Source organism: Haliaeetus albicilla, chromosome 4 (genome assembly GCF_947461875.1).
Source record: "Haliaeetus albicilla chromosome 4, bHalAlb1.1, whole genome shotgun sequence".
NCBI lineage: Eukaryota > Metazoa > Chordata > Aves > Accipitriformes > Accipitridae > Haliaeetus > Haliaeetus albicilla.
Window position 1 is genome coordinate 18,860,034 of NC_091486.1, and position 21,645 is coordinate 18,881,678.

The window sequence follows — 21,645 nt, forward strand, 5'->3', positions numbered from 1 at the left end:
AGGGGGCTGGTGGGAGGCCCCAAGCGTTGCCCATGAGCAGGGGCTACCGCTGCAGTGGCAGCAGCTTTGGGGCACGCAAAATGAGCCAGCTGCTCTTCCAAGGGCAACTAACTGCTGGCCATGCTTGGCTGGCTGTCCCCGGGGGCTGGCTGGCTGTGACCCTGCTTTGACGCTGTGGAGAGGCAGGACGGGCTGGCAAAGCAAAGGGTTTCAAGAAAGCTGGGTGTCCAGCCCTGGGCTGCACACTGGGGAGATAGCACATGGGGCGTCAGTGTCCTGGGGAGACCCTGTCACCCAGACTGGCTGGGAAGGATGCTCAGTCCTGGCAGCCCAACCCTGCCTGTCTGCATGCCGCATCCCTGCTCCTGCCTGCCTTGGAGATCACCCCATCCCTCTGCTGTCCTGGGCAGCGGTGGCATTGGTGCACGCCGGGCCTGACAGCCGGGTCGCTCTCAGCCGGTCCCTCCCTTGGCAAGCAGGTGCCCGGCCCTGGGCTGCAGCATAGAGGGCAGCCGAGCTGGCAGGGAGCTCTCGGCACCTCTGCCCGTGCTCGGGTCCCTCCTGCCTGCCTAGACGGCACGGGCGAGTGCAGCCCCCATGCCTCCAGCCCCGCACAGACGGGCCGGTCCCATGCCGTTTGTGCCAGGCAGCCTCTCTCGCAGCTGGCACAGCCTCCGCCGGTGATGGGGGATGCTGTCCCCGTGCTGGGCCGGTGCCCATGGTGGCGTCTCGGCCAGCACCTGGAAGACGCTTTGCTGGCCCCGTCCCCACGCTGGCATGGTTGGTGGCTTCGAAGGGGCTGTGGAGCATTTGGGGACCTGCCCGGGCAAAGAACTTGCTGCAGGCGGTGCTGGCTGCAGGCAGCGGTGCCGGGGCAGCCAGGCTGCCCAGGGCTGTCACTCCCTGGGCACGGGCAGTGGCATAGGACTGGGGGGCACAGTGTCACCCCCCCTGGCACGGGTAGCGGCACAGGGCTGGGGTGCACAGCACCATCACCACGGGGGGGTTGTGCGTGCGTGCACAGGTGTGTGTGAGTGTGTGTGTGTGCATGGCTGGGCATGTGCTACACGTGTCCACCTACACCCATCCCTGTCTGCGTGCGCGGGGGTGTGTGCCTGTGGGTACCCCGTGGGTGTGCAGCCGGGGGATGTGTGTGTGTGAGCGGTGCTGGGTGTGCCCTGCCAGCGGGAGGGTGTGAGCGGCACCACATGTGCCGTGCCAGTGTGCATGTGTGAGCCATTGTGGGTGTGAGCGGTGCTGCATGTGCCATGATGGGGTGTGTGCGTGCGGGTGTGCCGTGCCAGCAGTGTGCATGCGTGAGCAGGCGTGTAGCGCCATGCCATGGGTAACACTCTCTTCTCTTTTCCTTTGCAGAAGACCGGCCACTCGCGGCGCTTCGGGCGCTTCACGCATGGTGCGTTGAGTTACCAGGACCCGGCTCCCCCCGCCGCCCAAGTGCGCCGGGATGGGGTCCAGCCCCACCACTGTGCTGCGGGAGGGCAGCGAGCAGAGGCTGGGCAGGGCTGGGCTGCATCTCGCCAGCCACAAATGGGGTCCCGGTCAGCCGGGGGTTCCCAGTGTCCCCCACGATGCTGGGCTGTTCCTGGCCCTGCAGCTCCGGTTCTTCAGGGGCTGCCAGCTGTCGTGGCTGGGCTGGGGACCCTGATGCGGTGGCAGTGCCCGGGGCAGCTGGCAGTGTGCCGGGCTGCGGAGGGGTGGCTTGGGGTTGAGGGGAGCCGCGTGGCCCCCCACCACACCATGGCAGTGCAGTGGAGGGGAGCGGTGGTGGGCAGGGGACACGTCCCTTGCCGCAGCAGTCTGTTGCAGCAGCTTGCCAGGGCTCGGACAGCAACGAGGGGGAAAGTCTGGCCCTCTCTGGCTGCGCAGCGTAGGCTTTCCTGGGATGGGACGTTAGGGTGGCACTGATCTGGCCTGGCTGCATCCTGTCTGTGGGGAGGCTCTCACTCATGCCCTGCCCTGAGCATCCCTGCTTTATCAACCGGGGCCGTGCTGTGGGGCATGGCCATATCATGCAGCACTTGCCACCGGTGGAGTACGGGATGCACTTGTACATGCCAGAGAGAGGGTGCTTGCATGTGGACTCATGTGTCCATGTGCCCCAGCACCCCCAGGAGCACCCAGCTGGGGCATGGGCTGAGGGGTCCAGCCCCAAGCTGCAGTGACCTGCGGAGCACGGGGATGTGTGGGTGCTACAATGGTGATGCCATCCTGCGGGGCAGCTCCAGCAGCTCCAGGGACAGGAGGTGGCTGTCCTGCTGGGCAGGATGTGGCCATGGCATGGGGAGGGGATGGTGCCGTTCACTGCGCAGGTGGGACAGTGTGTGGGTGAGGAGGGTCTGTGTGCAGCACTGGAGCGGCGTGCAGTGAACATGGGTGTGGAGTGGAGATGTGGTAGGGAAGTCTGGGGGTGCCAGACCTGTTTCTACACTCTGTGGGTGCTTGGCCCCTGCCATGGGGCTGGGCAGGGCATGGGGTGCTCCTCATGGGGTCCTGAGATGGGCAAACGCCCAGTCCTGGACCCATCCCTGGACCTGAAGCCTGGCACTGGGTGCCAGGCTCTCCGAGCTGTCGTGGCCCACGCAGGTGCTGTCCTGGCAGGTCCCTGCCCCATGGCAGTGCGGGTTGATGCTGGGGACAAGGTCCCTCCCCGCTGCCCCCCGCGTCTCCGCAGGCCGGGCAGATAACCGGGTGTTGATGTCTCTCTCTCTCTTGCTGCCCCTATGGAAGCGAAGTTTTCCGCTCCTGCAGGAAACAAAGCTACGGTAGGAAGACCTCTGCCCGATGCCAGCCCCATCCCCAGAGCGGGCCCTGTGCCACAGCCTGCTACCCTGTCCCATCACCGCCACCATCCCCCACCCTGCCTCCCTGTCCCCTCGCCACCTCTGCCAGCCACTTTCCCACTGCCAGCACCATCTCCCTTCCTTCCATCATCTAACGCTGCTCCTGCTCGCTTTGCCTGCCCTCCCCTGCCTGCCCTTGCCCTGCTGGACTTTCCCACCTCTGCCTTTCCCTGCTGGCAGCTTGTCCCTACAGGTCACAGTCATGCCCCCTGCCCCGGCGCTGCCTCCTCCCGGAGCTGCCCGGGAACTGCTCTCCTGCCCCTGGAGCCGGTGGGTCTGCAAGGGGCAGCACCAGCCTGGCCTGCTGTCCCTGTGTCCCCTCACCCCCTGCTCTCCCCCCCCATCTCCCCAGACTCGGAGACGGGCGAGGATGAGCCCAGCGATCCCCAGGTGACGCAGCGCAGCGAGCTCCAGGATGAGACGGCCTTCAGCACCCCCACTGGTGAGCAGGGGGCACCCGGCTGGCACCAAGCCCCAGCACCGGCTGCTGGGCATGGCCCCCCAGCAAGGGCTCTGCTGGCCCAGCCTTGGGGTTCTCCACTGGGGGGGGGAGCTGTGATCCACCCACGCAAAGGGGAGAGGGCTTGGGGCAGCAGGGTGCTCCTCGGAACACCCCGTGGTGGCTCAGCCCTCTCCGAGCAGGGTGCTGGGCTCATCCCCGCAGGCACCCGGTGTCGGCTCACCCCTCTTCTTCCAGGTGGGTCTGACACCCTCGTGGACGCCTCCATGAACACGACGCCAACCTCGGTGCTGGCCCTGTCACAGGCGGAGGAGCGCTCCAGCTGGTCGGGCAGCCAGCAGACCGTGGTGGAGAAGGAGACGGATGCCAGCCTCCCCGCACGGGGACCCTACCTCCGCCCTGCTGCCTGGCAGCAGCCGCAGGGAACCCCAAGGCAAGCAAACGCACCAGCCCCGCGCGGCGCCGAGGTCCGGCACCTGGGCGTGGAGCCGCTGGTGCGGGCATCACGGGCTAATCTGGTGGGCACGAGCTGGGGGTCGGAGGATAGCCTTTCAGTGGCCAGCGACCCGTACGGCAGCGCCTTCAGCCTGTACAGAGGACGGGCGCTCTCGCTCCACGTGTAAGTAGCCGGGGGAAGCGCATGGAGGGGACATCGCGCTGGGGCCATCTCCTTCCAACCCCCACAGCCATCTCCTCCCCTCTGCCTGGGCTTTCTTTGCTTTCGTCATGCCCGGATGAGGAACGGGGGCTCTGAGCAGTAGGCGGACTGTTCCTGGTGAGGAGGTGGGAGCAACCCGGGCCAGGGGGGACAGGCCTTTGTGTGAGACGGGGGACATGGAGTGGGGTCCCTTCCTGCTGTGGCCAGTTTGGGGCTGGGGGTAACCCCTGTGCCGCTGCACTAGCTGCAGCATCGCACCTGCAGGCTGTGCCATGGGTGTCCCCCCGTCCCTCCCAGCCGTGGGGGCTCTGCGCAGCCCAGGGTGTGGGGACGTGGGGGTGCGTGGCCGCCTGGGACACCCGCTGGCAAGGCTCTGCCACCCGTGGTCCCCACCACACAGGGGTGGCAGCAGGGGCCAGGGACATGCTGCCTCCCCAGCACCAGCTGACACGCTCAGAGCCCCCCTCCCTCCCCACCGCCTTTGGTCTCCATCCTCGCAGGCCTGCTTCCTTCGACCTCCATCCCGCCCCTTTTTTTGTTCAAAAGCTGCTTCTTCCACCAGAACCTCATCTCCACCTTATGATTTTTGCACTGCGATCGCCAAGCCCCCTCAGGGGCAATGGGGTGGGGGGATGCAGCCACAGCACCATGTGCATGGGGAGGGCTTGTAGCATCTGGGACCCTCTCCACCTTGCGGAAGAGCTGGCCTGTGCCGCGCTGCCCTGGCACACCAGGACACCCCGGCAAACTGGGCATCCACCCAGCTCCCAATCCTGTCTGCATGCCGGCCCTGGGGAGGGGACTCGCTGGGTATCCCAGCATCATGCCACTGTCCCACACGGGTATCCCTGGGCAAGGGGACACCCCTGTGTCACAGCAGCCCAGGACTCTCACCCAACCCAGCCAGATTCACTCGTCAGGGCCCCTTGAGGCTCCCTGGTCCTGGGGCTGCCCTGGCCGCCTGCCCCGCTTGCCGTGCCCCATTGGGCACCATGGTGCGGGCTGGGAGCAGGGATGCAGCCAGGAGCTGAGGGTGGGCTCTGAACTGCGCTCCTCTGTCTCTCCCCTTGCAGCAGCATCCCCCAGGGGGGCTACCGGAGAGATGACCCCCACAGCGGCCCCGTCTCTCCAAAGCCTGGCGCCGAGGCCCCGAGGTCCCCCGCTGCCCTGCCGCTGACCGCCAAGCCACCCATCCTCCGCTCGCCGTCTCCCCGTGCCGGCCCGTGCCTGCCGCCGCCCGCTGGCGCCACATCCCAACCTGTTGCCCGTGGCTCTGGCGTCCCCTCCTTCACGCCCGTGACCCCCCGCAAGAAGTCCTCGGTGCCAGCCGAGTACCAGGACATTGTCCCCGAGGAGTACGAGGAGAAGATCAAGAAGCCCAAGTCCTCGGGGTACTCGCAGGGCAGCACGCAAGAGTCCCGTCCCCAGACACCCATGAGCGACGCCTCTGGCCGCATCTCCGTCCGGGCATCCCCCAAGCTGGTGCGTGCTGGCTCCAAGATCTTCGAGAGGCTGCAGTACTTCGAGGAGCGGCGGAGGAGCCTGGAGCAGGCAGACAGCCCCTTCCCCGCACACTCCTGCCTGCCCTTGCGCAAGACGCGCTCCTTCGACCAGCCCGGCTCTGGCTCGCGCCGTGCCAGCATGCTGGGCGGCTCGCGGGAGGACGTGCGGGAAGATGGACGCTGGGAGCCAGGTGGCACGGCAGCATGCCGGCGTTTGGCTTTCCGGCAGAAAGCCGCATCCTTTGACGAGCGGGGCAAGTTTGCCGGCCGCATCTACGCCATCGAGCACAAGTTTGCGGAGGAGCTGACCCGCATCAAGCGGACGGTCTCCAAGCAGCAGCTGCGGCGCTCCCAGGAGCTGTGCAAAGCCGGGCTGCCCCCGGCACCCTCGCCCCCGGCGGCCAGCGAGCCTGCCGCCCCCCGTGCCCCCCGCACCCCCTCCTCACAGGGCGCCGGCGGGCGCAGGGCGCTGCCGCCAAAGACCTTCCCACCCGTGGAGAGCACGCACGTCATCCAGCACCTGGCACTTTCCAGCGTGGCGCTGGTGGGACCCGACGGGGAGCTGGAGTCAGGGGGGCAGCGTGGGAGGAAAGCCCCAGCGTGGGGCGGTGTGGTGGCCGGTCAGCCCACCGAGGTGGAGGATGTGGGCGCCAGGAAGAGTCTGCAACCAGGAGGCATTGGGGAAGTGAAGAAGAAGGAGCAGTGGCCGTTAGCACAAGCCACCCCACAGGGTCGGGTGGCCCTTTCACAGGCGGGTCCCGCCGAAGGCAGCCCGTGCCCAGACGGGGGCCCTGCCGGTGGAGCCCGTGCCCCCGGGGTGGTGAGCGAAGCCCTGGCCGCCCGGCTGACTGTGCCCCACGGGTTGTACCGGCGGCTGGAGGCACCTGCGGAGGTGCGGTTCCTGCCCTGGGCGAAGCCGGGGATGGAGCAGGAGGCTCGCCTGGAGAGGAGCTCGGCAGGGCAGCACAGTGTGGGCAGAGAGGTGGAGAGAAGGCAGATGAAAGTGTCAGAGAAGAAAGAGAGTGGCCGGACGGCTCAAGAAGGCAGGAGCACGCGGAGCAAGGGGAAGGGGCGCCGAGCCAGGCCCACCTCTCCGGAGCTAGGTAGGGGCATGGCTTTCTGCTTTCCTGCAGGCACAGAGTTGACCTGGCCAGCCCTTGAGTTGGATGGGCGACCCCCAGCCTGCCCCTGGGAGGGGTGGGGAGCCCAGGCTGTGCCAGAGAGTGCAGAGGTGGGGCAGGGGCACACTGTTCTGGAGGCTGGGGATGTTGGCACCAACCGGTGCCGTAAGACAGACCAGCCTGAGTACCAGTTTGCTGGGCCTTGAGGTCATGACACTTGCTGATGTCTCCGTCCCTCCTGCCTGGCACAGGAAGGACGCAGGGTGCTGACCTCTGGCACCCAGCCCTGGGCTGGTCCAGCCCCCCGGAGCACAGAGCACCCATTGCAACTTGTCCCAGCTGGACGGTGCTCGTTGCTCCAGGCAAGGTGTGCAGCTGAAGCATCCCCAGGGGATGCTGCAGTGGCTTGGCCATGGGAGGGGTGTCCCTGCCCATCCCAGCACGCAGGGGTGAGACCAGACTGCACCTGGGCTGGGATCTCCTTCCAGGCTCTGCTCTGGCCGGAGCAGTGCCAGGCCCAGATGCCTGAGGCTCCTGGCACAGCCCCAGGACCTTTGCCCATGTGCTGGGGCCATGGGAGGGGAGGGAGCTGGGAGGCTGGTGCTGATGTGGTGGAGCAAAGCAGCCAGCACCCCATGGGGGGCTGGGGGAAGCTCGGCGTGGAGGCTGTGGTGGGCTGTACAACCCTCCTCCTTCCACACCCTGCTGTTGCCTCATCCCTTATGCTATATGGGGATGTACAGCAGGCTGTGGTCCCCTGCCTCGTCCCGCTGCAGGCACTGTGCCCTCGTGGCCCCTGATGTGGCCCTTTCCTCCACAACACAGCCCGGGGACCTGCTAATGCCCCAGCGAGGGTGTGGGGCACATGGTGGCAGGGATGGGCAGAGGGTTGCAAGGCCCCTGCTCTGCCTGCATGTAGCCCGGCGCGGCACAGCACCCGCTTGTTCCTCCCCGCTGACAGCCACGGGGTCTGTCTCTCCCTGTCCAGAGTCCTCTGATGACTCCTATGTCTCAGCGGGTGAAGACCCCCTGGAAGCCCCCATCTTTGAGATCCCCATCCAGGACATGGCGGTGGCCGTGGGGGCAGAGGTGCTGCTCAAGTGCATTGTCACAGCCAACCCCCAGCCAGAAGGTGAGTGATCGCAGGGCTGGGGGGTCGGGGGTGCGAGCGTGACGGAGAGGCTCTCTGCACGTCCACGTCCCTCTCGCTGAGCCGTCCCTTGGGGCCACCTGAGCTGTGCGGAGTGGGACACGCGGCCCGGAGCTGGGTGTCTCAGGGAGGTGATGTGCCCACCCCGGGAGCACCCCTTTCACCCCGCCTCCTGCCAGGCAGGAGTGAAGTGCTCGGGCACTGCCTGCCAGGGCAGGGCGCAGGCAGGGTGTCTGCCCTTCCCCCGTGCTGGGCTGGGCTGTTGGGAGAGCAGGAGAAGGGCCGCTGAGCACTGCGAGGGCAGGGACGGGTGATGCCCTTGGGACAGTTCAGGTGGTTTCCCGGGAGCAGAGCCCCGGTGCCCGGCTCAGGGCCGATGGGCTCCGGGCGTGCTGTAAGGCGGGACGTGGGCAGGGGCGGCTGGGCAGCAGGAGCCGGTACCAGGCGCCAGGGCCGGACAGAAGCGAAGCGGCATCGATTCCCTTCTCCAGCCTCCACTGGAGGGCAGGAGGATGCCAGGAATCAGGCAGCGGCCAGCCCCGCTCTTTCCCTCAGGGGCCGTGGGAACCCGGGGCTGCTCCCCGTGGCAAAGGGGTCCCCGGGCCAGGCAGGGGAGCGCCTGGCCTCACCGGGACCCTGCACGGACCCCCCGGGGGAGCTTGGGCTCTCCTGCCCCACGAGTGACCCTCGCCTCTGCCGGCAGTGTCCTGGAGGAAGGACGGGGTCCCGCTGCGGAGCAGCACGACGCGGCCCATCAAGGTGGAGGGCGAGCGTCATACCCTGCTGGTCAGGAGCGCCCGGGTAGCCGACGCTGGCCTCTACACCGTCACGGCGGCCAACGAGGTGGGGGCGACCTGCTGCAGCGCCATCCTCAGCGTGCGGCCCGGTGAGTGCCGGCGGCGGGCGGCCGGCGGGGAGGGCGGGAGGGCAGGCGCCGCGGCAGGCTGGCTGCCAGCTCCGGCCGCTGCTGTCACTGGGAAGAAACCGGCTTCCTTACCCTACAAGGCTCTGTCTGAACCAAAGCAGCTGACGTGCTCCCGGCAAGCACGGAGGGATCCTGCCGGGGGGGGTGGAGCGGGGTGAGGCTGTGAGCATCCCCCGGCACTCAGCGAACAGCCCGGTGTCCGGCCTCCCCCACACCTGCCCTGCGCCCCGCTAGCCATGGGGATACCCCAGCCTGCCCTCCAACCCGCGAACCGTGGGGGTACCCCTGCCCTCCAGCCTCCTAGCCGTGGGGATACCACCGCCCCGCAAGCTCTTCGCTGTGGGGGCACCCAGCCTGCCCACCAAGCTGCTAGCCGCGGGGTACCCAGCCTGCCCCCCGCCCCGCCGGCCGTGGGGATGCCCAGCCCGCCGCAGCCCCGAGGCGCTCCCCATCCCGAGAGCGTCCCTGGGGAGCGAGCAGCGGCCCAGAGCTGCCCTGGGGGCTGGAAGCCTCCCCAAAACCCCCACCCGCTCCGCGGTGCAGCGGGGCCGTACACCCAGCGGCAGCGGGGACCGGGCAGGGCCAGCCGGGGGCACAGCGGCGGGGGGCCGGGCCGGGGCCCGGCAGCCCCCGGCCCCGCGGCGGGCCCTCCCCCGCTCTGCTGGCCCAGCCCCGGGGGCCGGCCGGCGCTGGGGCGGGGAGGGCTCAGCGGGCCGCCGGCTCTGCGGGCTGGAGGCGCGCCCGGCACCGCCGCACCGGCCCCGGCCCCGGCGGCTCGGCGGTGCGGCCCGGCCCGGCCCGGCCTGGCGCGGCGGCTGCCGGGCCCGCGCCCCGCGGTAAGTTCGGGGAGCGGCGGGGGGATTCGGGAGGGCGGGCGGCGGGGGGGGGGAGCCGGGGGTCGGGCCCCCCGCCGCAGCTCTCCGCCCTGGGGCTGCCCGCGGGCAGCGCGGGGGCGCGGGGGGGGGGGGGGGGGGCGCAGCCCTCGCCCTGCACCGGGCAGCCCGCCCGCCTCCCCCCGGTAAGGGGAGGAGGGAGGGGGGAGGGCTCTCCGGCAGCCGGGCTGGAGGGGGGCCAGCACCCCCAGCGCGGCGGCCGGGCGCTGCCAGCACCCCGCGCCGCTCGCCGCTCCCCACCTCGCACCACTCACCCCCGGCCCCCGCACGCATCCCGCGCCCCGCGGGTCCCCCAGCCCGGCCGCGGGTGGGCTCCCCTCCACGCAGGCGGGTCCGGCCCCCCGGGGAGCGGGCAGGCGGCCGGCCGGGCTGCTGGGGGAGCGCAGCTGCCAATGTCACCTTCAGCCCTCGGCGGCTCGGGGCAGGGGCAGCCATCCCGGGAATCCGGGCGGCTTAAGGATGGGAGCGCGGGCTGCTGCGTAAGAGCCACTTGAGCCCTGCTGTCGCCTTGCGGGATATCGCGTCCCCTTATCGTCCCGTGGAGTGCTTCTCACCCCCTCCCCCGGCGCGGCCCCGCACCCCTTCGCTGCCGGCTGCTGCCGAGCTGGGATGTGCCGTGGGACGGCCGTGCCCGGGCACCCCTGGGGTGCAGCGTGGCGGGGAGGGGTGTCCTGACCCGCCTGCCCGGCTCTGGCTGCTGCCAGCTCCTTATCCAGCCTCTCCTGCGCTAGGCCCCGCCGTGGAGCGGCATGGGAACTTGGCACCCCCCCTCGGCCAGGCCAGCCCCATCACCTCGGACGAGGAGTACCTGAGCCCCCTGGAAGAGTTCCCCGAGTCCGGCACCCCCCAGCACCGACCGGCCATGAAGCTGCAGCCTAGAGCCGAGCATGGGGCTGCCCGCGGCTCCCCAGAGAGCACCTTCAAGGCTGCACCCACCTTTGAGGTGAGCCGACAACCCCCCCTGGGACCTGGCAGAGGAGGAGCAGTTCCCTGTGACCACAAGCCCTGTGGTCCCCAGTGCCAGGAGGTGCCGGGTCAGGCTTTCCTACCCCCTGATGTGGGGTGCTCCTGGCACCTGGGCAGCCTCCACCCCACCAGCTTCCCTGGTTCTCCAGGGCTGCTGTTGTGATGGGGGACGCACAGCCCTGGGTGCAGTGGTGGGTATGCATGGCCCTGGGTGCAGGTGGGTGCTCACTGCTCTCTGACCCCCGCTTCCCCAGGTGTCCCTGTCGGACCAGTCGGTGCTGGAGGGACAGGATGTCAGCATGAGTGTCCGCGTCCGTGGGGAGCCCAAGCCTATCATTTACTGGTGAGTCCCGGTGCTCGCTGGGTCACAGCTGGGCAGGGAAGGAGGGGACAGGCATGGTGACCTCCCTGTTTGGGGATGGCCAGCTCAGATCTCTGGTCCTTAGCAGGGTTGGGGGTGGAAGAGAGGGGTCCTTTGGGGACGGCCAGGCTGGACATGCAGGGCCAGGTGTGACCATGCCGTTCTGCCCGTGTCCCGAGCAGGCTGAGGAACAGGCAGCCAGTGAAGTATGGCCGCCGGCACCATGCAGAGGAGGCGGAGGGGGCGCGAGGGCTCTTCACGCTGCACATCCTGGCAGCGGAGCGCACAGACACTGGCTTCTACACCTGCAAGGCCGTCAACGAGTATGGCACCAAGCAGTGCGAGGCCAAGCTGGAGGTCAGAGGTAAAGCTCCCCGAGCGCGTCTCCCCTGGCCCTGAGGGGCCAGCTGTCTCCAGTACCCTGCATGAGCTGTGTGGGGAAGGGGCTGCTGAAGACCACCCCCTTGGTGGTGCTGCAGGAGAAGGCAACAAGCCAGCCTGCCCTTCCCTGCCGCAGCGCAGGCGGGCGCAAGCCAGGAGCAGGAAAGTGAAGCTGTGTGCCTGGGTCTGCCCACAGAGGCTGGCCCTGCAGCGGAAGGCAGGCTGCACTGCTGCCCCATCCAGATGTGCAGCCCCACAGCCCTGGGTCCCACCACCCAACTGTGCCAGGGCCCCCGATGGCCTGACCCAGAGCCTGCTGCTCCCCGCAGCCCAGCTTCACCCCACATTCCCCTGTCTCCCCATGTACCCAGTACTGGGGCCGGTTGCTGCCCCTGGCTGCGCAGGGAGGGCTTTTGCCCTTGGTGACCCTGCAGGGGACATGTCCCCCCGCCCTGCCGTGCCAACAGCTCCTTCCCTCCCCATCCCAGGCAGCCTGCAAGCTGTGTGCCAGGCACAGGGCAGCTTGGAGAGGTCCCCCCCTGCCCGTTTCCAGCAATAGCCTTTATGCATGGGACTGGGCTGTCCAGCCCCCATCCCTTGCCGTTCCTCCCCAGCCCTGCTGTGGTCCTCCTAGGACCCCAATATATGTGTGCAAATGGGGGAGGGGGGGTCAGGACTGATAGACAGGCTCTGCCTGGCATCCCCCGAGGCCAGGGAAGAAGCCTGCGGGGATGAGTGATGCTGCCTCCCTCCTCTTGCCCTTTGCTGTGTGTGCCCTGCTCCCCCCCCAGCCCTCCCCGCTGACGGCTGCCTGAGCCCCCCGGGCTGCGCCCATCCCACCCCGGCCTTGGCTGCACTGCTTGTACCCTGCCGGGACCCCGCTCCCAGCCTCCGGCAAAGCGCGGCGGCACTGGGGTGGGAGTGGGAGCCAGCCCCGTGCCCCACAGCCAGCAGGAGCTGGGCTGCGGGGGCGACGGCCCAAGCCCCGGCCCCTCTCGGGGGGCTCGGCGGGTGGCTCCGCGCCTTGGTGCGCACTTGCACCCTTCGTGCCGGCGCTGGCGTATGCGTGCGTGCGTGCCGGCCCCGTTGCTGCTGCACTAACCCTTCCGCTTGCTGACTGCGGTTTTTGTCTGTACGCAGGGGGAGTACGATAAGGGGGTGCATCTCTCAGAGCCGCGGCCGCGGGGCTCTTAGTTGGACACCTCTTAGGCAGTGGACCTCACCTTGTGTTATTACCTTCTGCTCCATCCGCCGCCTCGTCCTGGATGCACCGCGGGGACGCGCGGGCCCTCGACTGCGGGCAGGGGCTCGCCGGATGGCCGGGGGAGGCGTAACCGAGGCGGGGTGGGGGGAGCGGCAGGGGAGCACCAGGCACCCCCTCAGCCGGGCCAGGGCGGCCGTATGATGCTGTCTTGTCTCTTGCTCTGTCCGTCTGTCCCTGTCTGCGTGTCCTGCTGCTCCTCTCCTTGCTGCCCAGGGAAGGGGAGCAGGGAGCTGAGCCCACGGTCGCCGCCGTGCCGGCTGGGGCTGTAGGGAAGGGGCTGCGGCATGGTGGCAGCTCTGCAACGGTCACCTTGGAGCACGGGGGACAGGAGACCCCCGGGACCCCTGCTGGGGAGCACCCTGCCCCAGCCCCAGCGGGGTGGGAGAGCATCTGCCCCTTTGGCCCGCAGGCAGCCGCCCGGGTGCCGGCCTGGTCACCTTGAGATGTCCCTCGCAGCCCCAGGGCTGGGGGTCCGCCCGGAGCACCCCCCAGCTCCGGGTCTCTTCTCCCCGGGGAGGGGGCTTGGCGGGGGGGCGGGCTGCGAGGCCGTGACCCTTTTTTTTGTAGCTCTAATAAAATCTGTTTGGTAAAGCGCTGTGTGGTGTGTTCCTGGCACGGACACCTCCCTTCACCCCCGGCCCCCTCCCTGGCTCAGCTCCGCTTTCCACATCTCGCCCCCCATCCCGCCCGTCCCCGCTGCACTCCCTGCCCGCAGCACCGGGCCCTCTCCCCGCATGTCCCCCCCTGCCCTGCACGTTCCCCGCCCCGCCAGCTCCATCCCCGCCACCTCTCATGGTTGCTTTTCAGTTGCTGAGACGCGTCTCTCTTTCTTTCTCTCTCTCCCCCCTTCCCGGGCAGCTCGCCCCGAGTGCCAGTCCCTGGCCATCGTGGTTCCCCTGCAGGACGTGGTGGTCGGGGCGGGGGAGCTGGCACTCTTTGAGTGCCTGGTGGCTGGCCCGCCAGACATGGACGTGGACTGGCTCTCCCGGGGCCGGCTGCTCCAGCCCGCCCTGCTCAAATGCAAGATGCATTTTGACGGGCGCAAGTGCAAGCTGCTGCTCACCTCCGTGCATGAGGACGACAGCGGGATCTACACCTGCAAGCTCAGCACCGCCAAAGGTAAGCGGCGGTCACGCAGCTCCCCGGGGGGGCGGGTATCTCTCAGGGCTTGGCCCTAGGGGGGTGCTGGGGGGTGGACGGCCCCCCCTGTCCCTGGGTTTGGGGCTCTGGTCCCCCTGGGATGGAGCTATGAGTGCTGGAGGTGGGGGCCAGGGGGCCAGGGAGTGGTTGCTGCCCCAGGAGCTGGGGAGCTTTCCCCAGCTGGGAAAACTGGTGGGCATCAGTCCTCGGGCTCCAGCACCCTGAGCCCTGCAGCCCTGTCCCACCCCACTCAGCTCCTCTGCCGGCATGCATGCAGCTCCCAGCAATGTGGGGAGATGCATTCGCACTGTGGCTGCACTGGCTGGATGCAGCCCTGGAGCACGGCTGTGCCTGTTCCCTGGCTCCAGAGCCTCTGGGCACCCGGCTCCAGTACCCACCTGTCCCTGCTGGCCTGGGAGGTGGCACGGGCAATGGGCAGGTGGGTCAGGGCCGCCCACCCTCTCCCACGGAGCCATCACTGGTGGCATCTGAGGAAGAGCAACAGGACCCGGCCTCTGTCCCATGGCTCTGACACCCCTCTGTGCCTGTGCATGCTGCACACAGCCTCTGTCCCCCGCAGTGGGGCAGGGACAAGGGTCCCTTTCGAATTCCCCAGCCCGCCTGGGCAGCCCCTTGGCAGTAACCTGGGCTGCGGTGGGTGCAGGGGGCAGCGGCATTCCTGGCACCCTGTGGCTGGTGCCTGTGCATCCCTCCATGGAGGAGGCTGTACGCCTGCAGGGATTTGAGGGCAGCAGCAGTTTTGGGTGCAGGTAGGTGAAGCTGTGCCTGAGCATGGTGTCAATCCCTTCCCCGGGATGGGTGACGACACCATCATTGCAAATCGGTCTCTGCTGCAAACCCCCTCATCTGGAGCATCCAGCCTGCGCCTGTCCCCATGCTGCCCCTGGGTGCTGCATGTGCTGGTGCTGCCTGCTTCAGCATCGCCTCCCCGTCCCCAAGGGGCTAGGCCAGCTGTGACCCCCTGCCCTGTGGGAAGGAGAGAGAGCATCCTCCTGCCCCACCACTGCTGGCATCTGTACTGCTGTGAGGGGAGGAAAGAGGCACCCCGCTACCAGCAGAGTACCAGCCCTGGGCATAGGGACCTGGCACACGTTTGTACCCCCCCTGCCCCATGCAGGGACAGAGCTTGGCACCCAGCACACCCGGGCTCAGCCCCCACCAGGCGTGGGGTACGCTCAGCTACAACCACGTTGGCTGCTGGGGGTGCAGGTGGGGGGGAGGATGCAGGCTGCCTCCTGCCCTGCACACAGGCATGCTGCATGGGGGCCACTCCTACCTCCTCTCCTTGCAGATGAGCTGACCTGCAGTGCCCGGCTGACGGTGCAGCCCTCTGTGCAGCCACTCTTCACCCGCAAGCTGGAGGATGTGGATGTGGTGGAAGGGCGGACGGCGCGTTTTGACTGCATGATCAGTGGGACTCCCCCTCCGGCGGTCACCTGGACCCATTTTGGTAACCCCCAAGCCCAGAGAGCTTGCCCAAGGCCCTGCAGGGAAACCTCTCCCCATCTGCTTGGGGGCTGCATCCAAGGGCTAATGCCCAGCTGGGGCTGGGAGGGGTGCTGATACTGATGCTGATGCTGGTGTGTGTCTCCGTGCAGGCCAGCCGGTGCAGGAGGGGGAGAACGTGCGGATTCAGCGGGATGGTGGGCTGCACTCGCTGGTCATCGTGCACGTGGGCAGCGAGGATGAGGGGCAGTATGCGGTGACAGCCAGGAATGCCCACGGCCACGTGGAATGCTCTGCCGAGCTCTATGTGGAGGAGCCGCGGACATCTGCTGCCTCCCAGATGTAAGAGCCAGGGGTCTCTGGGGTTTGCATCCCCCCTGCTTGCTTCCCCCTGGGATCTAGGGGACAAGCGGGTTGTGCAAAGCCTGGGGTCAGGGATGGGCTGGGGGCACTGTATTCCCGCTGCGAGTGTGCGTGGGCTCTTGCAGCTCCAAGCTGGAGAAGATGCCATCCATCCCGGAGGAGCCAGAGCAGGCAGAGACGGAGGCAGAGTGCTTCACCATGCCTGATTTCCTGAAGCCGCTGCACAACCTGGACGTGGTGGAGTCGAAGGAGGCCGTGCTGGAGTGCCAGGTGGCCGGGCTGCCCTACCCCTCCATCACCTGGTTCCACAATGGCTCCCGCATCGACAGCACAGATGACCGCAAGATGATGCAGTGTAGGGCTCCCTGCCGCCCTCCTCGCCCCCTTGGGGTCCCTCCACCTGGGGCAGAGGAAGGGGGGACACCCCGGGAGGAAGGATCACCCCCCAGACCTTCATGCCCCATGAGGCAGGGAGGGGAGCCCTGCGTGGCTGGGCTGTTGGTCTCTTACCAGTGTGTCCCTGTTCCCCCCCAGATAAGGATATCCATCGCCTGGTGTTCACGGCTGTCAGCCATGCACACGCTGGCGTCTATAAAAGCGTCATCGCCAACAAAGTGGGGAAGGCCACGTGCTACGCGCACCTCTACGTCACTGGTAAGCAGCAGTGGGTACCACCGGGGATGTGCGGCCACTCACTGCCGCCCTGCTGGGCTGTGGCCCGGGGCTGGGGGTTGGTGGCCCTGTGTAGCGAGGTCCTACGTTGATAGGGTCACAGGGCAGTTCAGGTTGGAGGGGAGCTCAGGTCTCTAATCCAACCTAAAAGCGGGGTCAGCTGTGCAGTCCTCACCTTGCAGGGTCAGGACCCATCCCTGGACCCCCAGATCCCACGTGGGACTTGCTGGCAGCACCAGCCCCACAGGGGCTGCCAGTCTGAGCCTCCGCCAGAGAACCAGTGAGGGTTGCTGGCCCCATCCATCCCCTGCAGCCCGCGTCTCCCGGGGTGTGAGGCAGATGTCTTGAGGAGCTGTGGCAGAGGCCATGCTCACACCCCTCCCCTCCTCCCCACACAGACGTGGTGCCAACCCCCCCGGATGGGCCCCCCACCGTGGCCTCAGTGACCGGCAGAGCCATCACGTTGACCTGGAACAAGCCCAGGTGGCTGGACACCGCCATAGGTGAGGGGGCTGGGGCTGGGCAGGGGGTGGGCAACGCCATGATGGGGCACAGGGGCCATCCCGATGCCGGGGGCTCCGCACCGACCCTCTCTCCCTGCAGACCCCAACTCGGTGACCTACGTGGTGCAAATGCAAGTGCTGGGCACAACGCAGTGGCTAGTGCTGGTGGCCGGTGTGCGGGATACCACCTACACGGTGCATGGGCTGACCAAGGGTGCCCAGTACCTCTTCCGCGTCATCACCGCCACCCCCAAGACCAACAGCAAGCCCTGCCCACCTGTGGGGCCCGTGCAGCTCCTGGACCGGGGTGAGAGGCGCAGCAGCGAGGGGACGGGTGGCTGGGGTGGAAGGGTCTCTGTCCTCTGTGGGGTGGTGAGCTGCCCAGGGCCGGGCGACGTGGGGTCGGGAGGTGGTGGTGATGATGCGTGTGGCAGGTCCCTACCTGGAAGAGGCCCCGGTCATCCTGGACAAGCCAGATGTGGTGTACGTGGTGGAGGGTCAGCCAGCCTCCATCACCATCACCATCAACCACGTGGAGGCCACCATCACCTGGAAGAGGTAGGACATGGCGCTGTGCCTGTTGCCTGCCCCATGCCCAGCATCGCCCCACAGGGTGCACAAAGAGGGGCTCCTGCACCAGCTCCCCATGCAGCCCGTGGTGGGTGGGGGTCCTTCCTTGGGGCTGAGCTGGGCATGCACCCAAGTTTGATGTCCAGGGCTGTGTAGACCTGCATGCGGGGGGCGCTTTTTTTGGGGGGGTGCTGTTGGTGGGGTGCTAAGGGTTAGGAGCCAGTCAGGAGGCAGAGCTAGCAATGGGGTGCGAGCTGTTTGCGGGGGCTGTGAGGTGGGAGCCGGGGCCAGGGCTGTCTGTGGGTCAGGAGGTGGCCATGGGGCTGTGAGGTGGGAGCTATCGATGGGGCGGTGGGTCTGGGGCTGCCTGTGGGGCCGTGATGCGGCAGCTGGTGTTCCCGCAGGGGCGGGCAGGTGCTGGGGGAGCAGGAAGGCACGTGCGAGGTGGTGATGCCAGACGATGACCAGCACTGCCTGCGGCTGCTGCGTGTGGGCCGGGGGGCAGCGGGGCCACTGACCTGCGAGGTGAGCAACCGCTACGGCACTGCCCGCTGCACCCTCCGCCTCCGCCTTGCAGGTAGGTGCGCCCGCGCCGGGGGGCTGTGCCCCTCTGCCGAGGGGTGGCATCGCCCTGTGGTGCTCCAAGCCCGTGTGCCATGGGGGGGTGGGGTGGACGTTGGCCCACAGGGTGGCACTGCTCCACGGTGCTCATGGGCCGTGGGGGCACTGCCCCATAACATGGCACTGCTCCTCAGTGTTCCATACTTGTATGCCATAGGGATGTTGCTCTATAGGGTGGCAATGCCCCACGGGGCTGAAAAGCCATGAACCATGTGTTGATAGTGCTGCCCGGTGTCCCATACCCATATCTGACTTGGGTAAAAGTGTCCCATGTGCCCCATGACCATGTGCATGGAGTGGCACTGCCCCACGGTGTCCCTCAGCCATGTGCCATGAGTGGCACTGCTGCAGGCTGTCCCATATCTGTGTATAATGGGGTGGCACTGCCCCACAGTGCCCTATGGCCAAGAGCCATGGGACACACCTCCATAATGCCCCCCAGAGGTGTCATGGGTGGCACTGCCCTACAGAACCCCATATGCATATATAACGGGGATATGCAAACCCACATTGCCCCGTGCCCATGTGCCATGAGTGGCACTGCCCCATGGTGCTCCACACCAACGGGTGACTGCCCCACGGTGCTGCAGGCACATGCCGTTGGTGGCCTGCCCCGTAGTGTCCCGCTCCCATGTCCGTTGGGGTGGCACTGCCCCATGGCACTCCATGCCCCTATACCATGGGCTGGCACTTCCTCACAGTGCCCCACAACCATACACCCCATGCCAGTGGCAGGGGGGTGGCACCGCCCCATGGTGCCCCATACCCCATCTCTTGGCAGAGGCACCGCGCTTTGAGTCCATCATGGAAGACATCGATGCCCAGGAAGGGGAGACGCCGCGCTTCGCCGTGGTGGTGGAGGGGAAACCGCTGCCAGACATCATGTGGTACAAGGTGGGCTGGGACGCTCCACCCCCTTCCTGACCCACAACCCCCCCAGACCCACACCCTCCACAGCCTCACCTGGGTTGCTGTGTTGGGGCTTTGGGGTTGTGTTCACCCCCGATGATGCGGGATGCGCCCCATGCCCCATCCACGGGGAAGGGGTGGCGGGAGCTGTTCAGGGATGGGACGGCACCCCCCTGACGCCCCTGCCATCCCCAGGATGGGGAGCTGCTGGAGGAGAGCAGCCACCTGAGCTTCGTATATGAGGACAACGAGTGCTCGCTGGTGGTGCTGGGCGCCGCCGAGCCCGACAGCGGCGTCTACACCTGCACGGCCAAGAACCTGGCCGGGGAGGTCTCCTGCAAGGCGGAGCTGGTGGTGCGGGCAGGTACGGCCGGCCAGCCCCCCGGCCCCTGGGGACAGAGCCCGGGTGCCCGGCTTGCCCCCCGCCAGCGCCTTTCCTTCCCCCAGCCCAGCCCGCTGCCGATGCTGCCATGGAGGAGGATGCGCTGCACAAGGCGCGACGCCTGACCGACTACTACGATGTGCACGAGGAGATTGGGAGGTACGGAGCCGCCAGCACGGTGGGCAGCAGGGCACCCTGGGCACCACAGGGACAGGGGGGCTGGAGGCTGCACCCTGGGGCTCTGTCCCTCGGGACTGAGCTCCATGGTACGCCAGATCCTGATGTGCTGGGGCTGCTCTCAGCCATCGTTGGATGCCCTGATGCCAGCTCAGGGTGGGGAGCCGGTGCAAAGCCAGGCCTGAGCTCTCTCCATGGATGGTCCTGGAAAGCTGCTGGGGCTGCAGGCTCCAGCTCCCTGCAGAGCAGACGCCTGCCCCAGCTGCTCAGGGAAGGGGATGTCTCCTGCTCCCCCAACTTCTTAGCCCCCCTCACCCCCATTGCTGCATTGCAGGGGGGCTTTCTCCTACCTGCGGAGGGTGACGGAGAAGAGCAGCCGGCTGGACTTTGCCGCCAAGTTCGTCCCAGGGAGGACCAAGGCCAAGCAGTCGGCACGGCGGGAGCTGCACATCCTCTCGCAGCTGGACCACGAGCGCATAGTCTTCTTCCACGATGCCTTTGAGAAGAAGAACGCCGTCATCATGGTCATGGAGCTGTATCCTCTGGGTGCTGCTCTGGGAGTGTGTGGCACAGGGGATGAGGGGAGGCTCTTTGGGGGGTAAGGGGGCAGAGCAGGTGCGGACGAGCTGCGTGCCCAGGAAGGTGCAGGACACATCAGGGCATGGAGTTTCTGTGCTCCTTGACTGGGCCCCAGCTGCGCTGAGGAAGAGCTGCTGGACAGGATGGCGAGGAAGCCCTCGGTGTGCGAGTCTGAGGTGGGTGAACCCTGGGGGGGCAAAGTGATGGGGGGGGGAGGGAATCTGGGGACATCGGGGTCTGTCCCAGCCCAGGGATGTGCAACACTCATTGTATCAGGCTAAAAAGAGGGCTACAGCCCACACCCTCCTCTGCACAGGGCCAGCGTGGAGCTGACCCATGCTCAGGGTGCCCACCCTCCCCCTGCTCTCTCGCAGGTCCGGTCCTACATGCGGCAGGTCCTGGAGGGGATCTGCTACCTGCACCAGCACAGCATCCTGCACCTGGACATCAAAGTGAGTGGGGGGCTTCCTGGCCCCCTCCCTCCTGCCATGCTGCCGGGGGCTCGATCTTGCTGACAGGGGACATCCCTTCCCTGGGGGGAGCCCCTGCCTCCTGCCAAGCTCCCCTCCGCCCCGCACTGTCTTGTAGCCAGAAAACCTCCTGATGGCAGATTCAAGCAGCGAGCAGGTCCGGATCTGCGACTTCGGCAATGCACAGGAGCTGACGCCCGAGGAGCCGCAGTACTGCAAGTATGGCACCCCTGAGTTCGTGGGCCCCGAGATCGTCAACCAGAGCCCCGTCTCCAGTGTCACCGACATCTGGTAAGGGTGGCTCCGGGGTGGATGGTGGGCTCCCCGCTATGCCGTGAGAGACTGGACGCCTCGGAGGCTCATGCTGTGCAGTAACCCCAGTCTCCTCTCCGCAGGCCTGTAGGGGTCATCGCCTACCTCTGGTAAGTGCCCCGGTGGGCCCCCACGGGAGGGACACCCTTCCCACCCCCTTACCACTTGCAGTGCTGGGGCTGTGGCCATGCACATTGCTCCTTGCAGACTCAGCCTCCTCCCCAGCTGCTCTTGCCTCTACCCTCCCCACGGCACTGGGGCTGGGGTCCAGGGTCTTGTTCTTGGTCCCCTGTATTTGCCATGCTGTTCCCCACGTCCCCACGGCCCGATGACAATGTCTTTTCCTCGGCAGCCTGACGGGGATCTCCCCCTTCGTGGGCGAGAATGACAAGACAACGCTGATGAACATCCGCAACTACAACGTGGCCTTTGAGGAGAGGATGTTCCAGGGGCTCACCCGGGAGGCCAAGGGCTTTGTCATCAAAGTGCTGGTCAATGACAGGCTGTGAGTGCTGTGGGGTCCCCGGCCCCTGTGCCGCTGGTGTGAGCCTTGTGGTCAAGGGAGGGTGGGGACCCCCATGCATCGGGGTGCCCGAAGGCAGGTTGGCTGCACAGCCCTGCTGGGGTGCAGCACGGGCAGCCAGACCCTCCTGCCTTTCCCCCGGCTGGCCAAAGCCCCCAGCCCGGGTGGTTCTCACCCGGTGGTGTCGATTCACAGGAGACCCAACGCAGAGCAGACGCTGGAGCATCCCTGGTTCAAGGTGAGCCTCAGCAGGGACCCAGTGCCTGGCGGCAGCGGGGTTCCGCTGAGCCTGCTGTAGGCTCTGTGGGACACCGCTGTCCCCTCGCCCCACAGACGCTGGCCAAGGGGAAGGTCATCAGCACCGACCACCTAAAGCTCTTCCTCTCCCGTCGGAAATGGCAGGTGAAGACAGGAG

General features: G+C 67.5%; 1 protein-coding gene across 6 annotated transcripts in view; it reads left to right on the forward strand.

Moving 5' to 3' along the window:
• The window catches only part of SPEG (striated muscle enriched protein kinase), a 40,086-nt gene that overhangs the window by 10,565 nt on the left and 7,876 nt on the right, over window positions 1-21,645 (forward strand). Inside the window, exons 2-31 of one of the 6 annotated variants that reach the window (XM_069781191.1) lie at window positions 1,375-1,414; window positions 2,754-2,783; window positions 3,214-3,303; window positions 3,559-3,754; window positions 5,053-6,584; window positions 7,591-7,734; window positions 8,456-8,638; window positions 10,302-10,513; window positions 10,791-10,879; window positions 11,080-11,261; window positions 13,401-13,661; window positions 14,995-15,153; window positions 15,302-15,491; window positions 15,638-15,867; window positions 16,047-16,166; window positions 16,583-16,687; window positions 16,788-16,994; window positions 17,122-17,245; window positions 17,662-17,834; window positions 18,660-18,772; window positions 18,983-19,151; window positions 19,235-19,328; window positions 19,681-19,881; window positions 20,041-20,101; window positions 20,300-20,377; window positions 20,514-20,686; window positions 20,791-20,817; window positions 21,060-21,212; window positions 21,426-21,468; window positions 21,564-21,632. In XM_069781191.1, the coding sequence (XP_069637292.1) occupies window positions 1,375-1,414; window positions 2,754-2,783; window positions 3,214-3,303; window positions 3,559-3,754; window positions 5,053-6,584; window positions 7,591-7,734; window positions 8,456-8,638; window positions 10,302-10,513; window positions 10,791-10,879; window positions 11,080-11,261; window positions 13,401-13,661; window positions 14,995-15,153; window positions 15,302-15,491; window positions 15,638-15,867; window positions 16,047-16,166; window positions 16,583-16,687; window positions 16,788-16,994; window positions 17,122-17,245; window positions 17,662-17,834; window positions 18,660-18,772; window positions 18,983-19,151; window positions 19,235-19,328; window positions 19,681-19,881; window positions 20,041-20,101; window positions 20,300-20,377; window positions 20,514-20,686; window positions 20,791-20,817; window positions 21,060-21,212; window positions 21,426-21,468; window positions 21,564-21,632 (5,448 nt within the window). Of the gene's footprint in view, window positions 1-1,374; window positions 1,415-2,748; window positions 2,784-3,213; window positions 3,304-3,558; window positions 3,941-5,052; window positions 6,585-7,590; window positions 7,735-8,455; window positions 8,639-10,301; window positions 10,514-10,790; window positions 10,880-11,079; window positions 11,262-13,400; window positions 13,662-14,994; window positions 15,154-15,301; window positions 15,492-15,637; window positions 15,868-16,046; window positions 16,167-16,582; window positions 16,688-16,787; window positions 16,995-17,121; window positions 17,246-17,661; window positions 17,835-18,659; window positions 18,773-18,982; window positions 19,152-19,234; window positions 19,329-19,680; window positions 19,882-20,040; window positions 20,102-20,299; window positions 20,378-20,513; window positions 20,687-20,790; window positions 20,818-21,059; window positions 21,213-21,425; window positions 21,469-21,563; window positions 21,633-21,645 lie in introns of all 6 variants that reach the window. The other 5 variants (XM_069781193.1, XM_069781192.1, XM_069781188.1 and 2 more) reach the window with 5 other exon arrangements.